This window comes from Chenopodium album, chromosome 5 (genome assembly GCF_948465745.1).
Source record: "Chenopodium album chromosome 5, dcCheAlbu1.1, whole genome shotgun sequence".
Classification (NCBI taxonomy): Eukaryota; Viridiplantae; Streptophyta; class Magnoliopsida; order Caryophyllales; family Amaranthaceae; genus Chenopodium; species Chenopodium album.
Genome location: NC_137838.1, coordinates 31734431 through 31752148, shown reverse-complemented (window position 1 = coordinate 31752148; position 17718 = coordinate 31734431). Strand labels below are relative to the sequence as shown.

The 17718-nt window shown below is 34.2% G+C and overlaps 1 protein-coding gene across 1 annotated transcript; it reads right to left on the bottom strand.

The window, feature by feature from the left end:
- Positions 1–1573: 1573 nt before the first annotated feature.
- On the bottom strand, positions 1574–10178 carry LOC145630647 (sulfate transporter 3.1-like). Its single transcript, XM_081682858.1, has 12 exons — positions 9860–10178; positions 8151–8358; positions 6485–6656; positions 5425–5490; positions 3914–4027; positions 3709–3825; positions 3177–3303; positions 2811–3097; positions 2464–2654; positions 2215–2300; positions 1975–2051; positions 1574–1891 (listed from the first exon to the last, which is right to left on the bottom strand). The coding sequence occupies exons 1-12, from the start codon at positions 10176–10178 to the stop codon at positions 1697–1699; spliced, it is 1959 nt and encodes a 652-aa protein (XP_081538984.1). The 3' UTR covers positions 1574–1696.
- Between the last annotated feature and the right edge of the window lie 7540 nt (positions 10179–17718).

The window sequence follows — 17718 nt, the reverse complement described above, 5'->3', positions numbered from 1 at the left end:
GTCCATCTATCTCACATCTATTCTTTGTCGATGATGCTCTAATATTTTTCCGGGCAACTACTCTCTCCTGTACTAATATTATGCAGATCATTCAACGGTTTACTAGGATTTCGGGGGAGGAACTTAACCTTTCAAAGTCCTTGATTAAGTTTAGCCCAAATGTCTTTCCTCCTATCCAAGAGAGCTTCAAATCTTTATTCCAAATGAAGCTAGTTCAGATGTTCGATCACCTTTTGGGAGCTCCGATTGATTTCATCGGCAAAAAGAGGGACCACTTCCAATTTCTTATCGACAAATTATCGGAAGAATTAATTGCTTAAATGCTATATGGCTCTCTCAATCTCAAAAGTTAATTTTTTATTAACTCTATTTTGGTTGCTATGGCGTCACATGTTCTTGCTTGCTGTGAGCTTCCTATCTCGGTAATAGGGAAAATTGATTCCTTACTCAGGCGCTTCTTCTGTGCCCATTTTGATGCTAAGGGTATGCATTGGGTAAACAAGGAAACCATGCATCTCCCTCGTTGTACGGGCGGCTTGGGAATTCGTTGCTTGTAGCTCAGAGGATTTTCAACATCTATTCAGAATGTGCGTTAGCGCACGAACAGTTTGGAGGGGTGTATGCTTGGGCATGTGCTCAGAAATTAATGGAGACCTTTCTTTCTCAAATTGGATCCAAGATTATATCCGACTTTTTATTAGTCAGGATGACCCTTCTAGTACTCGCTTATGTACCTTCGTGGGTACAATATGGAGTTTTTGGTTATGTCGAAACTCTAGAATCTTTAGGGATTCCACTGCAATACGACCCTTTTCTTCACATTTTGAGGAGGTTATGGATTCACATACAGTTTATGTTACGCCAGAAGCTTCTGGAAGTATCTTTTCTGCGGAGGTGGCTGTTGGTGGTGCTTCTCACCCTCCCAGGTTTCATATAGCTCATATTGGTTTACTCAGCCAAGGCTCTGCTTTACAGTCATTACAGGTAGATGGCTCTTGGTTCCCAGATACTCATCAGGCGGGGATGGGCTGGGTCTTAGATAATGATGATCTGTTAGATGATCAAATCATTGGCGGTAGTAACTTCGAGGTTTGCACGTCAGCCTTACATGCTGAGGCGATGGCTTGCATGTATGGCCTTCAATGGGCTTGGGATCATGGATTTCATTCCATCACGGTCTTTACGGATTTTTATAATCTTATTACCCTTCTTCGTGGAGATGGGCATGGAAACATTGATTATCTTTGGCTCATTCGCAAGATTAAACGACTTGGAGAATCTTTTCAGTATTGCAATGTTCATAAGGCAGACCGTCACCGTATTCATCGTGCTCATCAAGTCGCTGCAGAAGCGGCTGCACATTTAATTTTGCTTTAGTATTAATATGTAGTGTGTTTTATCCTTCGTAAAAAAAAAAAATAAAAATGCATGTGATATTTGTTCTAGCCAAGAAGAATCAGATCTTTCAAAATGCCATTCCATTGGCATTTCATAGTTTGAAACAAGAACCCCCTACTCTTTTACTCTCTAGGAATCTAGGATTACACACGGTGTACAAAATGTGTATCTTGCAATGACTTTCTAGCTTTGTTACATATCCTGCAAGATCAATTACCATCGTTGATAGCCTTGAACTCTTGATACTCAGTGCTCTTCCAAGCAAGAATTGTGGTGGCTGAGAAAGGATTCCCTTGAACTAAACCTGATCTGATGGATCATTATTTTCAGACTGTGTGGTTGTGGACATGGATTCACTCGCTTGCATCATGAATGTGCATGCTTCGACTGCCTCAGCCACTGTTGAATGTATGTGCTCCTCGCCGAAGATTTCAGTGGACTTGGAAAGATGCATTTTCTTGAATACCTCACTTCCTGGGTTTGCTAATATCAGCTGCAGTAGCAGAAGTAAAACTACGTAAATACAGTCTAGAAAAAATAAAAAGAGAAGTGTGAATTTTAAGGCTAAATTTGTACCTTTAAACTCTTTCTTTCAATTAGTTTTGTTACTTCTTCTAACAAGCTGATCCCACTGGTATCAATGCTACCGACAGCTGCAAAGAAATGTCTAGTTGCTATAAATATGTTCTACTTTTTGAACTTCATCAGAGTAATTGTATGGATTGGTTGAATTTGATTGCGATAACAAATAAAGTCATTTAGATATTCGAAAAATTAAACCAGCTGATTGAAATGATGTACTTCGTGTAACTTTACCTCCTAGATCAAGTATAACATACTGCAGACTTTGTCCTCTGCAATTTTTTATTCTATCTTCTTCTTCATCAACCCATCTTATGATTCTGCAATAATTTAGAATGTGATAGAATTAATCTTGAGCTTAAATAAGCAGCTTACAGTAAGTTTAATACTACCTTCGTCCAGATTAAACTGCACGTTTTATTTTAAGATATCGCTATTAGTTTTGGACAAAGGGAGCTAGTACTAACCACATAATACGCGTACCTTTCTCTTAAGTAATTAGTGCAAGCGAAGTTGATTGGACCATCAATCTGTAGGATGAGAATCCCAGCAACTCTCTGGGCAAATTCATAGTGTCGGATGTTTCTGTAGGACACGGTGTCTGGTATGTTTCCTAGCATCACAGTCTTAGGCCTTGCCGCTACTAACAGAAGTCTCACTACGGATAGGCAAAACTGCACATAAACAATATAAGATTTTTTTAGAGCACTTGAAAAACCAGAATACAGAGTAGCTATATTTTATACACCATTGGTCTGCAATACATATCAGTATGTCACATTAGCCTGGTTTTTTTTGGGGGGATTCAAATTTGTTCTTGCATAACATACCGCGGTAATCAAGCCATTCTCCACACTGCCAAAGACGACACCAAGGTAGGAACTTATGCAGATGATAAAGTCGAATTTGTCAACCTTCCATAGATGATAGACTTCTTCGTATTTGATGAGGCCAAGCATGGCATTGATTATAATAGACGAAAGAACCACAAGCGGGGTAAAACTAAAAAACGGTATTAGGAACAACAATGTTATGATCATTGCTATTGACATTATTATGTTTGACACCACTGTTTGACATCCTGCATTAAAATTCACTGCTGATCTTGAAAATATTCCTGTAAGTTACAACGATTAAATTTTAGGGACGACATGTAAGGAAAGTTATAAAATCCAATTGTAAAAACGTAGGCATACCTGAAGTGAGATAGCAAGAAGTACATGAGCCAACAATGTTCATTAGCCCAAACGCGAGCATCTCTTTGTTTCCATCAATGTGATAGTTCTTAACCAATGCAAAGCTTCGTCCGACTGCTACACCTTCCTATATTGTTACAATTGTAAGGGTCATATGATATAAGCCATGTTCTCTTGAGCTGATCACCTGATCGATTGTTATAGTTGATTGATTTATACTGATTCACTGGTATTTTTGACATACATATCTGTGTTTTTTTTTTACTAAGATCAATAAAAAGTGTTTAAATGTACTGAAGTTGTACTTGCACTCATACTTATTGGTTATAAAACGATAATGATCAATGTAATGCACAAATAGGATTAAGCACGTTTGATTCATGGACAACATTCATGCAATTATACTAATGAAGCATCAAATAAATCCAATGTTTCTCATTTGACTAATTAGAATATTACTGCATTATGCATTTACACCTGCATACTAATCATATTAATGATAGTGTTCAGATGACTAGTTAATCAAACTTACAGCCAATGCTATGATTCCAGTGATGGCTCCCGTCTTAATTGCACTACCAAGGAAGGGTGATCCGAATGCCAAATACTTAAATGATGGCGGGTTCAGTCCTTTCTTCAAATGTCCAATCTAACAGTACATCAAAAAATTTTGTGTGAAGTTAAAAGTTAAAACACCATATGAACATGTATTATGTAGAACATATGTGCTTACGTACCACTTGGACACCATGATTGTCGGCATGGGTGAGGTAGACAAGCAAGCTTCCTAGAATAACAGATGTGAGGGGAGCCATTGCACTTATCCAAAAGAAAATCGGTTTTCTCTTACTCTGCATACGGAATAAAGAATTGATATCGATAACTTTAGTTTAGCACTTTAGCATATTACACATACGAGTATATCTATACTCGTGAAAGTTCCAATTTAGCTATAGCCCTATAGGTACCTCGAATGTTAAGTTTTGGTCAATCATTCTCTCAATTCAAATAATTTTACATATCTAAAAATCTTCAAATAAACAAATGACATTATCACTTTGAAATGGTATAACATACTCCCTCTGTTCCCATTTCCAATTCATTGCACCATGTGACTCACAAAATTCTAATATAAAGTAGGCCCAAGGTGCAAAAAAAGGGAATAGAGGGAGTACATAACTACAAAGTATATTTTTACGAACAAAATGACCCTGTAAGAAGGTACCTATTTCTTGAAAATTGGAAGCCTAATTGGGTCAATATAAGTTTGATCAAAGTAATATATTGATGACTTTGATTTCTTTTGATTTCTTAAGCACTGTCCCTCCCATAAAACTGTGAATCTGACTCAGCTCTATACCGTCAATAAGATAGTCCACTTCATAAGACTCATGGAGACATGGAGGTTTAAGAGGAAATACAAGTTAATCTTTATGATTGACAAAATATGTAAATTATAAGGGTAAAATTGACATTTCTATGAATTATTTGGGATAATTTTGTAATTTTAATAGGATGTCCGTTAGTTTTAGCATTTCTTCCAATTTCCTACTGCTTTCTCATCCTTCTCTCTGCTCACTCCTCTAACTCAACAATGGAGCTTCAACACTCAAAAATTAAGCTCAATTGAGGGAGCTTCAATGGAGGACATGGTAACCCCTACCCTTTGGGGTTGACCATGCCCTTAATTTCACCCTTCATTCATAGGGTTTTCGTTTTAGACCGGAAAAGGTGGGTGAAGATCTGGGAAGCTTCATTGGTGTTGGTGTCGGGGAAGCTTCTATGGTATTTGAGATCGGGGAAGCTTTAATGGAGGAAGAGCAAGAAGCTTTTTAATGCAGGAAGTTCAATGGAGGTGTAGTCGGTGGAGTAACGGCGAAAACAATCGTGAAGTTGGCGTTATCTTTGCTCATGATGTGGCATCAAGTATTGTTCCCTATTATTACAATAATGTCATTAGATTGACAAATTTTGTCAATCATAAAAATTAACTGGGGCTGGCTCGAGGTTTAATTCCAAAACTATAAGGCAATAGGCTATTCAGGAGTAATACGAGCCTTGTAAAATTTTTAATTCTCTTCTTTTATCATTGTGGTGTGTTATTTAGAAAGACTATGCTTCAACATATTTACGTATATATTTTTGAGGGAGCATATTAGCTACTTATTAACAAATTATAAACCTGAAACTTAAATAAACTGAATTTATAATTACATATTATTATACTTAAGAGGACATGAATACTCACGTAGAACTTTGCCAACAACATGTAAAACAGAAAGCTACAACCCAGAATCGCCGGTTGCCATTTCCACTGTAACAACAAATAAAAGATCAAAATTAATTAATACTATTACGGATTAGCTAAATTAAATATGTCAAATATTTGGTTAGCTCTTGAATTAAGTTAGTAATTCTTAGTCATGCAAGTGATAAATGGTGATATGTAGTTGACATGTTACTTTTTAATGTAAAATTATTCTCAGAAAATTGTGAAAAAGGACCTTTTAAGTGGTCGACTTTTTGAAAACAAGATTTTTAAGTGAAAAAGGACCTTTTAAGTTGCATTTTGTTTATATGGGGTACTTGGGCAATCTTGCGACCTTACGTGGTGGTCAATGCCGGAGCTCCGACGTTGACTATCACGTGTTAGTCACGTGACTTTTTTTTTTTTTTTTTTTTTAAAAAACCCCAATTTCCCTCCTTTCCCGACCTAACCAATGAAAGAGTTAGGTCGGGAAAGGAGGGAAATTTGGGGATTTTTTTGTTTTAAAAAAAAAAAAAAGTCACATGACTAACACGTGATACTCAACCCCGGAGCTCTAGCATTGACCACCACGGAAGGTCTACCCCATACAAACAAAATGCAATTTAAAAGGTCCTTTTTCACAATTTTCTCTCTTCTTTTTTTTTTTTTTAGGTTAAAATTGTCTATCAATTACTTACAAAGTTACAATACTATCTACTATTATTATGTTTGCAAATCTTACAAAAAACTTAATAATTAGAAAGACATATAATATGTTACTTGGGAGTACTCAATCCAACATGATTACGTGTCCAAGCGTCTAATTAGACTATTTTGTGAAAAAATTCCATATTTTTGATCTAAAAATAAAGTATTTTAAGTGTTGAGACTTTGACACTAATATTTGAGGTGAAATGATCGGAAGACTTCAATATAACATATGGAGTAATATATATACATGTGAAATTGGATATGTTGTATTTTTTTTTTATTAATTTAACAACTGTTGCACATAAATTTATTTTACATGAAAGTTTGATATTTTGTGCTAAGAAAATACCTCATGAGTTTGGGAAAAAATAGCCTTTAGAACTGAAATAAGATCGGATTTGTGAGTGAAGTGTCTTAATCCCAAAATTCCTTTAAGCTGTTGAAAACTAACAGTTGTTGCAACTCCTCCCATGAACCCTAATATGGTGGCGTGCGACAGTAGGTCCACAATAAATCCCAGTCTGTACATACAAATTTTTGTCAATGTTATTTCATTTTTGTTTTTATATTATGATATTACTCGTACTACATTTTTATAGCTTTATTAATAATATCATAGTCGCCAAAAAAATCATGAAGGACCACAAAAAAGAAAAAATATGAGGCAAAATTTATTGTTCATCATACCATAAATTTCTAATTATAAAAGATATAAAAATCCAAGTACCATTTCACTGATTTACGTGTGTTTTTGTCATGAATCATAAAAAGTTAAGAAATCATAAAAATATAAACACTAATTACACTGATTTACGCGTGTTTTTATCATGAATTTCTAATTTTATACAATTTCCAAAAGTATATTTAATGCTTATATATAGCCCTTAGGGCTACATATAGCATTACCCTTAAAATAATACTCCCTCCGTCCCTTTATTACACGCATATTTCTCATTTTACACGGGAATTAAGAAAGTTAAAGATTCCTTAAAACTAATAATTGGGAGTATAAATATGGATGTGGGGTTAGAGAGAGATAGAGAGAAAAAAAAAGTAGTAATTGGGAATTAGGAGAATGAAAGTATTGGGAATTGACGTTAAAGTACAAAAAAAGAAAAAGAAAAAGGGTAACAAATCATCGAAAAGAGAATAATATTGTAAAAGAGTATTCCCTCCGTCCCTTAATACAATGCCTCTTTCTCTTTTTATTATGTGAGTAATAAATGCTCGAAAGAGGCATTGTATTAAAGGACGGAGGGAGTACAACCTATAAATAGAAACATACACTTAATTTTGGTCACCCCAAAAAGGAATAAAGGCATGTAATAAAGGGACGGATGGAGTATGAAGTATAGACTTAAAATTGTACTCCCTCCGTCCCCAAAACTTCAACCCTTTTGGGTTGATTTCGTGATTATTAAGAATCTTAAATAAAAAGAATAAAAACATATTGGAAAGATAGATTCATATGGCTTTGTAAAAAAGTAGAGAGATAAAGTATTAAAAGTACATGATAAAACAAAATTTTATGGGAAGCTAATTTTGCACAAATATAATTGTAATTTTGTGGGCATTTTAATGCAAATGAGTCGATCATTTTAGATTAAAATTAGGCTAAAAGGGTCGAATTTTTGGGTATAATGTACAAACAATATATAAATTCTAGTAATAATAAAAATGTACTACCTCGTTAAATGTTAAGTGCAACTTTGAAATATTTTATATCGCATAAATAATACGCCAAAGTTGCACATAACATTTAATAGAGTTAGTATATTGTATAGGAAGGAGTTTCCATGTCATTTATAGAGGTAAGCTAATTTGAAATATTCTTTGTTTTTTAATATTTGTCCCATTTGATATCTACACGAATTTCAATGTAATTTTGTAATTAAAATACCTCAATTTCCAAATGACAAAATGACCTAGTATAAAAATTGCATATTTAAAAAGTAATATTCAAGACAAATTTAACACAATTTTACGTGATTGTGTTTTATGATTGAAGTAATTACCTGAGGAGGCCAAGAGAAGCTTGAATAACACCAGTAAAGAAAGTAGCCGTGAAAGCCAAATGTAAATATTCTCTAGGATTATCGGTGGGACTGACGACCTTACCCAAGATATCAGTATACAAAAGAGATGCAACTGCGACTGTGCCTATTGCTAAATCTCTTGAACTCCCCATCATTGCGTATACCAATGGTGGTACCAAACTTGAGTCTACATTTCCAAATTAAATACCTTATCAACTCAAAAATATATAAAGACTATCTATTTTATTTTCAACTAAAATAAATATGAGTTAGGTGAATATAATATGTGCACCCTTAACCCTTGTGTTGTTTTTCAATTAAAAATAAAGGAATAATTTGTTATTATTGGTTTGGAATTTGGATAGTATGAATCTAGTAAGTACTTTTTATATATGTATTTCAATTTTCAAATCAATTAGTAATGGTAACAACTAATAAGCACAATAATATCATAATGACCTTCGTTTTTATAATTTAAGTTGAGCAAAAATAAGGTAAAGTGAACATGGCCATATAATAAAATAATTTAAGTTGAGCAAAAATAAGATAAAGTGAATATGGCGATACAATAAAATGACAATAAATTATTAGATATATTTTCAAATTTTTAGTGATTGATATAAAGTATATACCTTAATTTCAATAATATTTATTAATTTTCTTAAATTTCATTCCCTCATTTACTACCATTTCTATTATCATAGTCATAGTAAAACTATTGAACAGATAGTAAAAATAGATATGATGAGTCATATCTTATGTGGCACCAATATATAAGTGTTAGATAAGGTTGTGTACAAAGTGTAATTTTGACTCCATTGGCTTTGATCAATACAATGGATATATGAATTATTATCAAATACGGCTTGGTGTAATTGGTTACGGATTCACCTTGTAATTATGAGGTCATAAGGTCCTATAACTATGACACTTGAGGGTGAGGATATGTTAACTTCCCTTCTAACCTCCAAGAACCATATATGTAAATACTAAACCAAAAAATAAAAAAAATAAAAATAAAAATTTAACGAGGATCAAAACAAGATCCTTCTCCTTACTATTTATAAAAAAGATATGTATATTAAACCTTCTATCTTACTAACATGTCATCTCTATGACTGTGGATAATGAAATTTGCTATAAACAAGTTACCCTTAAGAAAATTACTTTACGCAAATATATATTTATACGGAGTTTTTTTTATTTTTTTTATTTTTTTTTTGGCATAATTAAAAGTCATATAAATGTACTCCGTATTACGGAGTATCATAGTTCTTTTCAAATGCAAGTGCAATTCTCTAACTACAAATCACATAAACTGATAAACTAACCACAAATCCAATTCACCAATTAATAACCAATCACCTTAAAATTCGTCACTAATTTAATAAAAATTCACCTTGATTCTATCAATAGAACATTCAGTAATTAATAACCAATTACCCTAAAATCCGTCACTAATTTAATCAAAAATCACTCTAATTTTATCTATTTGTTATGTAAATTATGAACTCTGCTACTCAAAAACTGATGTCAATGATAAATTAAGTACCACGTATAATCGTATATGTTGTTGTAAGACCATCGGTAACATTTGTAACGCATGTATAGAAAACTATAAAGTATTGGTATCTAAAACTACTTACATTGCTTCCAAAAAAAAAAAAAAAAAAAAAAAAAAAACTTACATAGGCCGATAAGAGGAGGTAAAGTAGCCAAATTAGCATAACTAATTCCTTGAGGAATAGCAAGACTAGCAATGGTTATCCCGGCGATCAAATCCGCTTTGAACAACTTGAATTGATAACGAGGCGCCCATTCGAAGATTGGTACAAAATATTGTAATCCTAGAAGTAATCTCCTTTGAAATGGCTGTTTTTTCCATTTCCTAAAAGGATCATCCGGGAAAAACGTCTCCTTGAGGTTAGACGTCAAGGTTGTAACGAACGGCTTTTTGCTAGGAATTGGCACTCGACTACCGCGTTTAATTTTGCTTTTGCTAGCCATTGCATAAACGTTGGTTGAAGGAATATCTTAATTAGTGGCTTGTTATGCTAGAATTAACGGAGGATTAATTCAGACACAAAATTTATTTGTAAAATTATGGTGTGTACATTGTTTAACGATGGCAAAAGGAAATTGGTAGGTTTACAAAATATGGCTTTTGCTAATATTTGAGGGATTAATAACAATTTAAAGAAAGTGCTAGGCTTGCAAATTGCTGTATGAATGTGTGTGTATATATAGGCAGAGGTACTAGTTGATGGCTAGTTTGTTCACAAAAATGAATGAATCTTTTTATTAATAGTAAAGAAATTATCAAGTGAATATTTTTGGTATGAAATATTCCGTATAATGTGAATTCATTAAGGAGATTGTAGGTATAATAATGTGAATATAATTAAGAAAATTTAACTGTGACAAACATAATTAGTTGATTGTTTAGGAAATGAATCGATAATTGATTATGCCACATCATACAATTTTATCCATTATTCTCTGGAATGAGAAATGCTTATCTAAAAATATCCATTAATTATGTAACAGAATTAGGAAATTTAAGATAATAGCATAGGGAATTTGTTTTAATTAAGGCTGACTATGTTTTAATGGGCTAAATTCTTAATTGACCAACGAATTTTTTTTAGGAAAAAATACACTTTAATTAATAAATCCCAACTATCTTTAATCCCGTGCGATGCACGGTTTTAGCAATAAAATATTTGATCATATATATTACTCTGTAGAAGACATGATATTATATATTCTTAATAAATTCATAATTAAAATAAAATTTAAAAAATGACAGGATTAGTGTTTAGTGGTTAATATAGGAGGAAGGAAGGAAAAATGAAAGAGCTACTATCAATTACGTAGTAATTTTTTTTTCTCTATAAGAAAATTGTGTTGTTAGTCAATTTAGTAAAAAAATATTACTCCCTCCGTCCCTAAATTACATTCCTCTTTCTAGCATTTATTCCTCACATAATAGAGAGAAAGAGGAATGTAATTTAGGGACGGAGGGAGTAAGTTTTTATGAAAATATGTAATTAATTTAGCTTTTCCAAACATTAGCTTTATTTTTAAAGGGGAGAAAAAAAACTTAAAAAGGATGATGTCATTTATAGTTTTGGCGGGAATCTTTTTTAATAAAAAACTGACACATCTGCACCGGTGATGTTAGCGGTTTCTACTTTAGTTATAGTTATAGATCCTAACTATGCCTCAACTTTGCCTCCAAAAGTCTCAAAAACCGGTTACCTGCTAGATGGGTAATTTTTTTTTAATGCCACATGTCAGCACATGATTGGCCTAATATAAAAAAAATAAATAAAAAAAAAAATCTCCACCGCGAAATCAACCCACTACCCACCGTCAAATCAACCCACAACCCACCAAATACTTCCCGACCACCTCCCTAACCCCTCATAATGGTCGGCCGGCCTTCCCAACCACCATACACATAGCCGACCCACCCCACCCCCTAAACCACTCTCTTCCCTTCCCTCCCCCTTCACCCGAAAATCGAAACAAAGTAAAAAAAAAAATCCTTCATCGTCGCTCCTCAACCCCTCCCACACCCTGGAAATCACTTAGGGGGACGAATTCGGGGGTTGGGGAAGGGAGGAGGGTCGTTTTCAACGGTGGGGAAGGTTGTTTCGAGGGAGGGTGGGTAGGTTGGTTTTTTGGGCTTGGGAGCGGCCGGCCAGCTGGCCATTTTCGGAGGTTAGGGGAAAGGCCAACCGTTTTCTTTCAGGGGTGGGGGTTGGCCTTGGCGTTTGCGATGGCGTAAGGGGAGGTAGTGGTGGCTATTGGGGTTTTCAGTTATTTATTTATTTATTATTTTAGACCAATCACGTGCTGAAATGTGTATTGGTTACCTGTCACAACAAGTCATTGGCTTGGTGTTGACTCGTTGGGTCTGTTGGAGGCAAAGTCAGGGCATAGTTAGGATTTTAAAAAAATAAACCTCCGGCAATAGTTGAGATTATTAAAGAGTATTTTTCCTTTTATCTATTACCTCCGTTTCATATTAGTTACAACGATTTGACATAATAAAGTTGAGAGGAAAAATGTGTAATCGTTGTAAATAATATAAAACGGAAATAGTATGTAATTCCGCACGTATCAATTGCAATCCAGTCTAGCGAAGGTCATATATCTTATTTTAGCCCATTTCATTGAAGCTTCATGACAAAGCTGAAAATATACGATAAAAAATTTAGAGGGGAGAAAAAACGCCAATTTTTTTTTTTTTTTTTTTTTTTGAATTAAGGATCCCATTTGATACTTCGGAGCTTATGTCAAAACTATATCGATCTGGTCTGTGTTGCACACCTTGTTTATAGTGGTTCAATTTTCTAAGTCCCAATAAAAGTTTATGTATACAATGAGGTTTGAACCTAAAACTTTCCTTAAGCAACATCAAACTGCTAACCACTTGAACCAATCCTTGTTTGAGCCGAGAAACACTTGAACTTTGAATTTAGGGAGATTTTAATTTATTTATGCACGTAAGCATGAGTTTCACGTAATGAAAAATTGGTTGAATTACTCAATTACTTCAATTGTTGTTCGTGTAGTGGCGAAGCCATTCTATGGGGACAGGCTAATGATATTGTTCTATAATTTGACAAAAATCCTTACTAAAATACTTGAATACATAAGCCTTGTTTGGTAATTAACAATTTTTCTTGACCGGTCTGATTAGTTGTTTTGTATTGACTTTTTTATAATGGTTGATTGATGGTTGGCTATTAATAAATTCGTTTGGTAAATATGGTTGTTGGCTATTGATTGTTTTATACAAAATTACCTTTATTCACATTTATTTGTACGTTTAATATTTATAATAATATACAATCAAATAATGAAATATAAAATGTGAGAAATTACCAAATCATATACAATCAAAATTATAAAATAATGTATAAAAGGTAGTGCTGTCAAATTTCAAACCGAAACCGTTTAACTGCCCGAAACAAACCGACCCAAATGAGAACCGAACCGATTAAAAACTGTTTTTTTTTTAAATCGAAAACTGAGCCAAACCGTATGTGAATGAACCCGAAATCGAACCGAATAACGTTACACCGTATAAGAACCGAACCCGTTAATGAACCGAACCAGTTCTAAACCGAACTGAAATCAAACCGAACCAAAAAAGAACCGAACTGTTTCTAACCCGAAACCGCTTTCAATCAGAAACCATTTGAACTGAGATAAAAACCGTTTACACCGAACCGTTAACAACCCGCAACCTGTTTGCACCGAACTGTATATAAATCGAACCATTTATTAACCGAACCGCTTGCAAACCGAATCATTTTATGAACCAGACCGCTTATAAACGAATCGGCTACAAACTAGTAAGACCAATATGGCTAAACATGAAACAGATTATGATATGTATTTCTAAAATCAATGAGAATTTGTATATAATATGATGCCTATTTAAGAAATGATGAAGTCTCGACTTAATATAAAACTTGTTAACCAACAAAAGGTTAGCAAGTACTATCAAATTTCAAACCAAAACCATTTAACTGCTCGAATCCAAATGACTCGATAAACATTCGATTTTTTAAAACCGAAAATCGACTCGAACTGTAATTTAGTAAACTCGGAATGGACGCGATCCGAATAATGTTAAATCGTAGAAGAACCGAACTAGTTATAAACTGAACCAAAAAAGAAACGAATTAGTTATAAACTGAACCGAAAAAGAACCAAACTGTTTCTAACCCGAAACCGTTTCCAACCCAAAACTGTTTGAAGCGGGATAAAAACCGTTTACACCGAACCGTTAACAAACCGCAACCCATCTGCACCGAGCCATTTACTATTCGGATTGTTTACAACCCGAACCGAATTAAAACCGCTCAAGAATAAGTCGAAACCGAATTGAACCGATAATTATTTAAACCGAACTGAAACCGACCCGCGAGACACTTAAACCGATTTCAAACCGACCCGATTTAATACCGAACCGATTTCAAACCGAACCGAACCCGAACTGTCAAACCGTTTGACAGTACTAATAAAAGGTGATTTCTAGTTAACAATTCTAAATTTGGCCCAAAAATACTTAATGCCATTAAAGGTCCTAAACCATGGGTCTAGCAATATACTTAAGCCATTAGAGGTCTCAAACCATGGACCTGGATCTGATAGCATATTAAATACTAGTGTGGGCTGCACCCACAAACTAAGAGAGAGAGAGAGAGAGAGAGAGAGAGAGAGAGAGAGAATTCACTTCACAAGTCCAAAAGAGGTTCCATTGCAAAACCATACGGCAATAGGAGGAGTACCTCCTTAGCTTTATAAAGTAATTAACTCTCTTTTTCAACCAATGAGGGATGCTTACATGTGTTATTTGGTAGAATATATTGCAACATTCCCCCTCACATGCAAGGTCCCTGTAAACTCAATGATCACATAATCCAATTCAATTTGGCCCAGAATACTCAATGGCATTAAAGGTCCCAAACCATAGGCCTAGCAATATACTCAAGCCATTAGAGGTCCCAAACCATGGGCCTAACTCTGATAGCATGTTAAATACAAGTATGGGTTGTACTCACAAGCTAAGAGAGAGAAAGTCCACTTCACAAGTCCAAAGGAGGTTCCATCCCAAAATCATATGGCAACAGGAAAAGTAGCCCCTTAGCATTATAAAGTGATTTACTCTCTCTTATTCAACCAATGTGGGACACTTACATGTGTTATTTGGTAGCATATACTTCAACACTCCCCCCTCACATGTAAGGTCTCTTTTAACTCAAGGATCACATGATCGAATTTAGTTTGGCCTATGTAGACACCCAAATGTGTCTCCCCAAAAAACTAAACCTAGTGATGAATATCTTTCACGTTATTTATTATCGAACAAGGTGAAATGTGAAAAGTCTTGTGATGCGGTTGTTTTAATAAAAATACTTCATTCAGTTTTTGAAAATATTTCATTTATAACTCTATTTATGAAAATAGCCAGTCCAATTTAGTTTGGTCCATGATAAGGGTCCAATAATGGTGTAATTGGATGGGGCTTGAAAAGAACTTTCCGACGATATATTATAACCCCAATTGCGATGAATAATGAGGAAGTTATGGCCAAAATACTAAACTGGACCCAAACCGGATTTTACCTACGGCCCAATGATCATGTGGAGGGTCCAAAGGTTTAATCTCATTCCTAAACTAATTAGAATTTACTAGAAGATTCTATAAGTTTATAGGATTTATTAAGAACTTCTATAAGTTTTTAAAAGATCTTAATTATGTTTTTTTTGAAAAGATAAGATCAAAGAATTCGAAATTGAATAAAAATTCTCTTTTTGAAAGTCCTTGTTCTGTGCGAAATGGAATATGTTCAGATATTATTTTATTGCATCATAATTTTATCCAAATATTATATGGTTGGATAGATCTTGAAATGATCTTTCTAATGATATATTATAATATTAATTCCGAGCTATAACGAAAAAGATGTGAAAGAAATACGAAACTCTATCCAAAACTAACACGCTTCCACTATTTCGGCCATATATTTTATTCTACAAAAGATTTCAATTTGATTCTAATAGGGCTGAAAATTAGAATTGAAGAGCTTTCCAACAACATATTATATGACTTATTTGGACTTTTGGATCAAAAGATATGATAAAAACAATCCGCAAAAAATTATCGCAGCGCCAAACGACAGCCTTGTCGCACGACGACAGACTCTATCGCCATGCGTGATTCCTGTCATTTGCACTGGATCCTGTTGTTTGCGACGGAAGCCAATTCTATTCCGATTTGAATTCTAACTTTTTTCTATTGTTTCCGGACTATTTTCTCTATAAATAAGGTCGTATTTCCTCGTTTTTATTCACAAAGAATCATCAATAATCACCAATCATCACTCTTCTCTCTATACGCTAAAGCTTATTCCCTCTCTATTCTTTTTCTAAGCCTATCCCTTTTCAAAATACCATATTCCTCATTCACAAGATTTAGACACACCTAGCTAAGTTCGAAGTTGCCTTCGCCCTCGACGTGAAAGGTCTATAATTTCTGAGGGTTTGGTCCAAAATCCTATTTCAATTCTTTGATTAGATTTATTATTTAATATTTTCTTTGAAGTTACTAACGCGTGTATTTTGTTATTAGAACGAGATACGAGGCATCGAAGTAAGTAAATCAATTACTTTAGTTTTTCTTTTGATACAGAAATCATGCTTATAATATTTTATTAATTCCTAGTATCCTGTTAGGATGTTATTTATTGCTTTCTAGTATCATGTATGTTTTTATGTTGCTTCCTATTTCTTCTATTATGTTAGTACCATGCTAGGGTTAAAGCTTTGATCAAGTGACATGTTAGGATTTGTTATTAATCTTGTTAGTATTATGCATAGGATCTTGCTAATACTATCATGCTTTATTGAGATTATTATGATGATGATTGTTATTAATATTATTTTTATTGCTTGATCACGCTCTCTCTTGCAGGATTAAAGGGAATTTGTACCTGTAATCACGCTTAGTAAGATAATTAATAATCTTGTTTAGGCTAATATGATTATAATTCAAGTGATTGCCAGTAATAGATTTGTTTGTGCATTAATATTCAACCAACATAGATTAAACAGGTTTAGGGTTAACCTATTGATTGTATGTTAGTCAGAAAGCACACATAAATATGAGAAGAATAAAGTAGAGGCCTATTTTTAGGGCAGGTTTAATCTCATTTAGGTTGGATTTTTACCTACATCCCCGAATATCTAGTCATGGTTCCGGACCACTATGGAGTTAGCAATCTCATGGATCGTGAAGGGATGTAAACTTCACCCTATGAACGATTTACAAGTTCCTAAAACTTGTTAGCTTCCTTCCCTTTGGACGCCACCATGCTTAAGTGTATGTCACAACGGGGCTCAAGTGTGGGATGCTTGAAATATTCTCTACAGTTTTTTGGCAACTCCGCTAGGGAGGATTTCTATTTTAATTCCTAAATTTCTTTTGGAAATAATTTAGAATGAGTGGATGAGATTCGAAACATTCTAAGTATTCATGTGCGTAATTTTGATTGACATTATTGACATATGCATAAAAAAGGTCCGCATTGGATAGACCATCCATAATGCATAAAAAACATAGGATTTTTACACATAGGTAATTTTGGAAATATCTTTCACAACTAGGATAAAAAAAACGCTACGAACAATTGGAAAATTCAAAGAACAGAAAGCTGCTGAGGCATGTAGGAACTGGCGCCAAGAAAACAATGCCAGCGCCGTACGATGGCTCTATCGTCGTGCGATAGCAATGTGGTTTGGCGACAGGGTTATCTTTTGGCAACATGCCCTGTTGTCTCGCGCCATGTTCTTCCAATACCAAGCTAGAAATCTACCTTCTTTGTTTCGACCGATGCTAGTACTGTTTGCTCTATTCTTCTTCCTGATTGAGTTTTTCTCACTTTTCTGAACCCATATGTGTTCTACTTATGGCCATAACTCTCTGGGAATTCATGCTCCATCTACCCAATCGAACTCTCATGGCA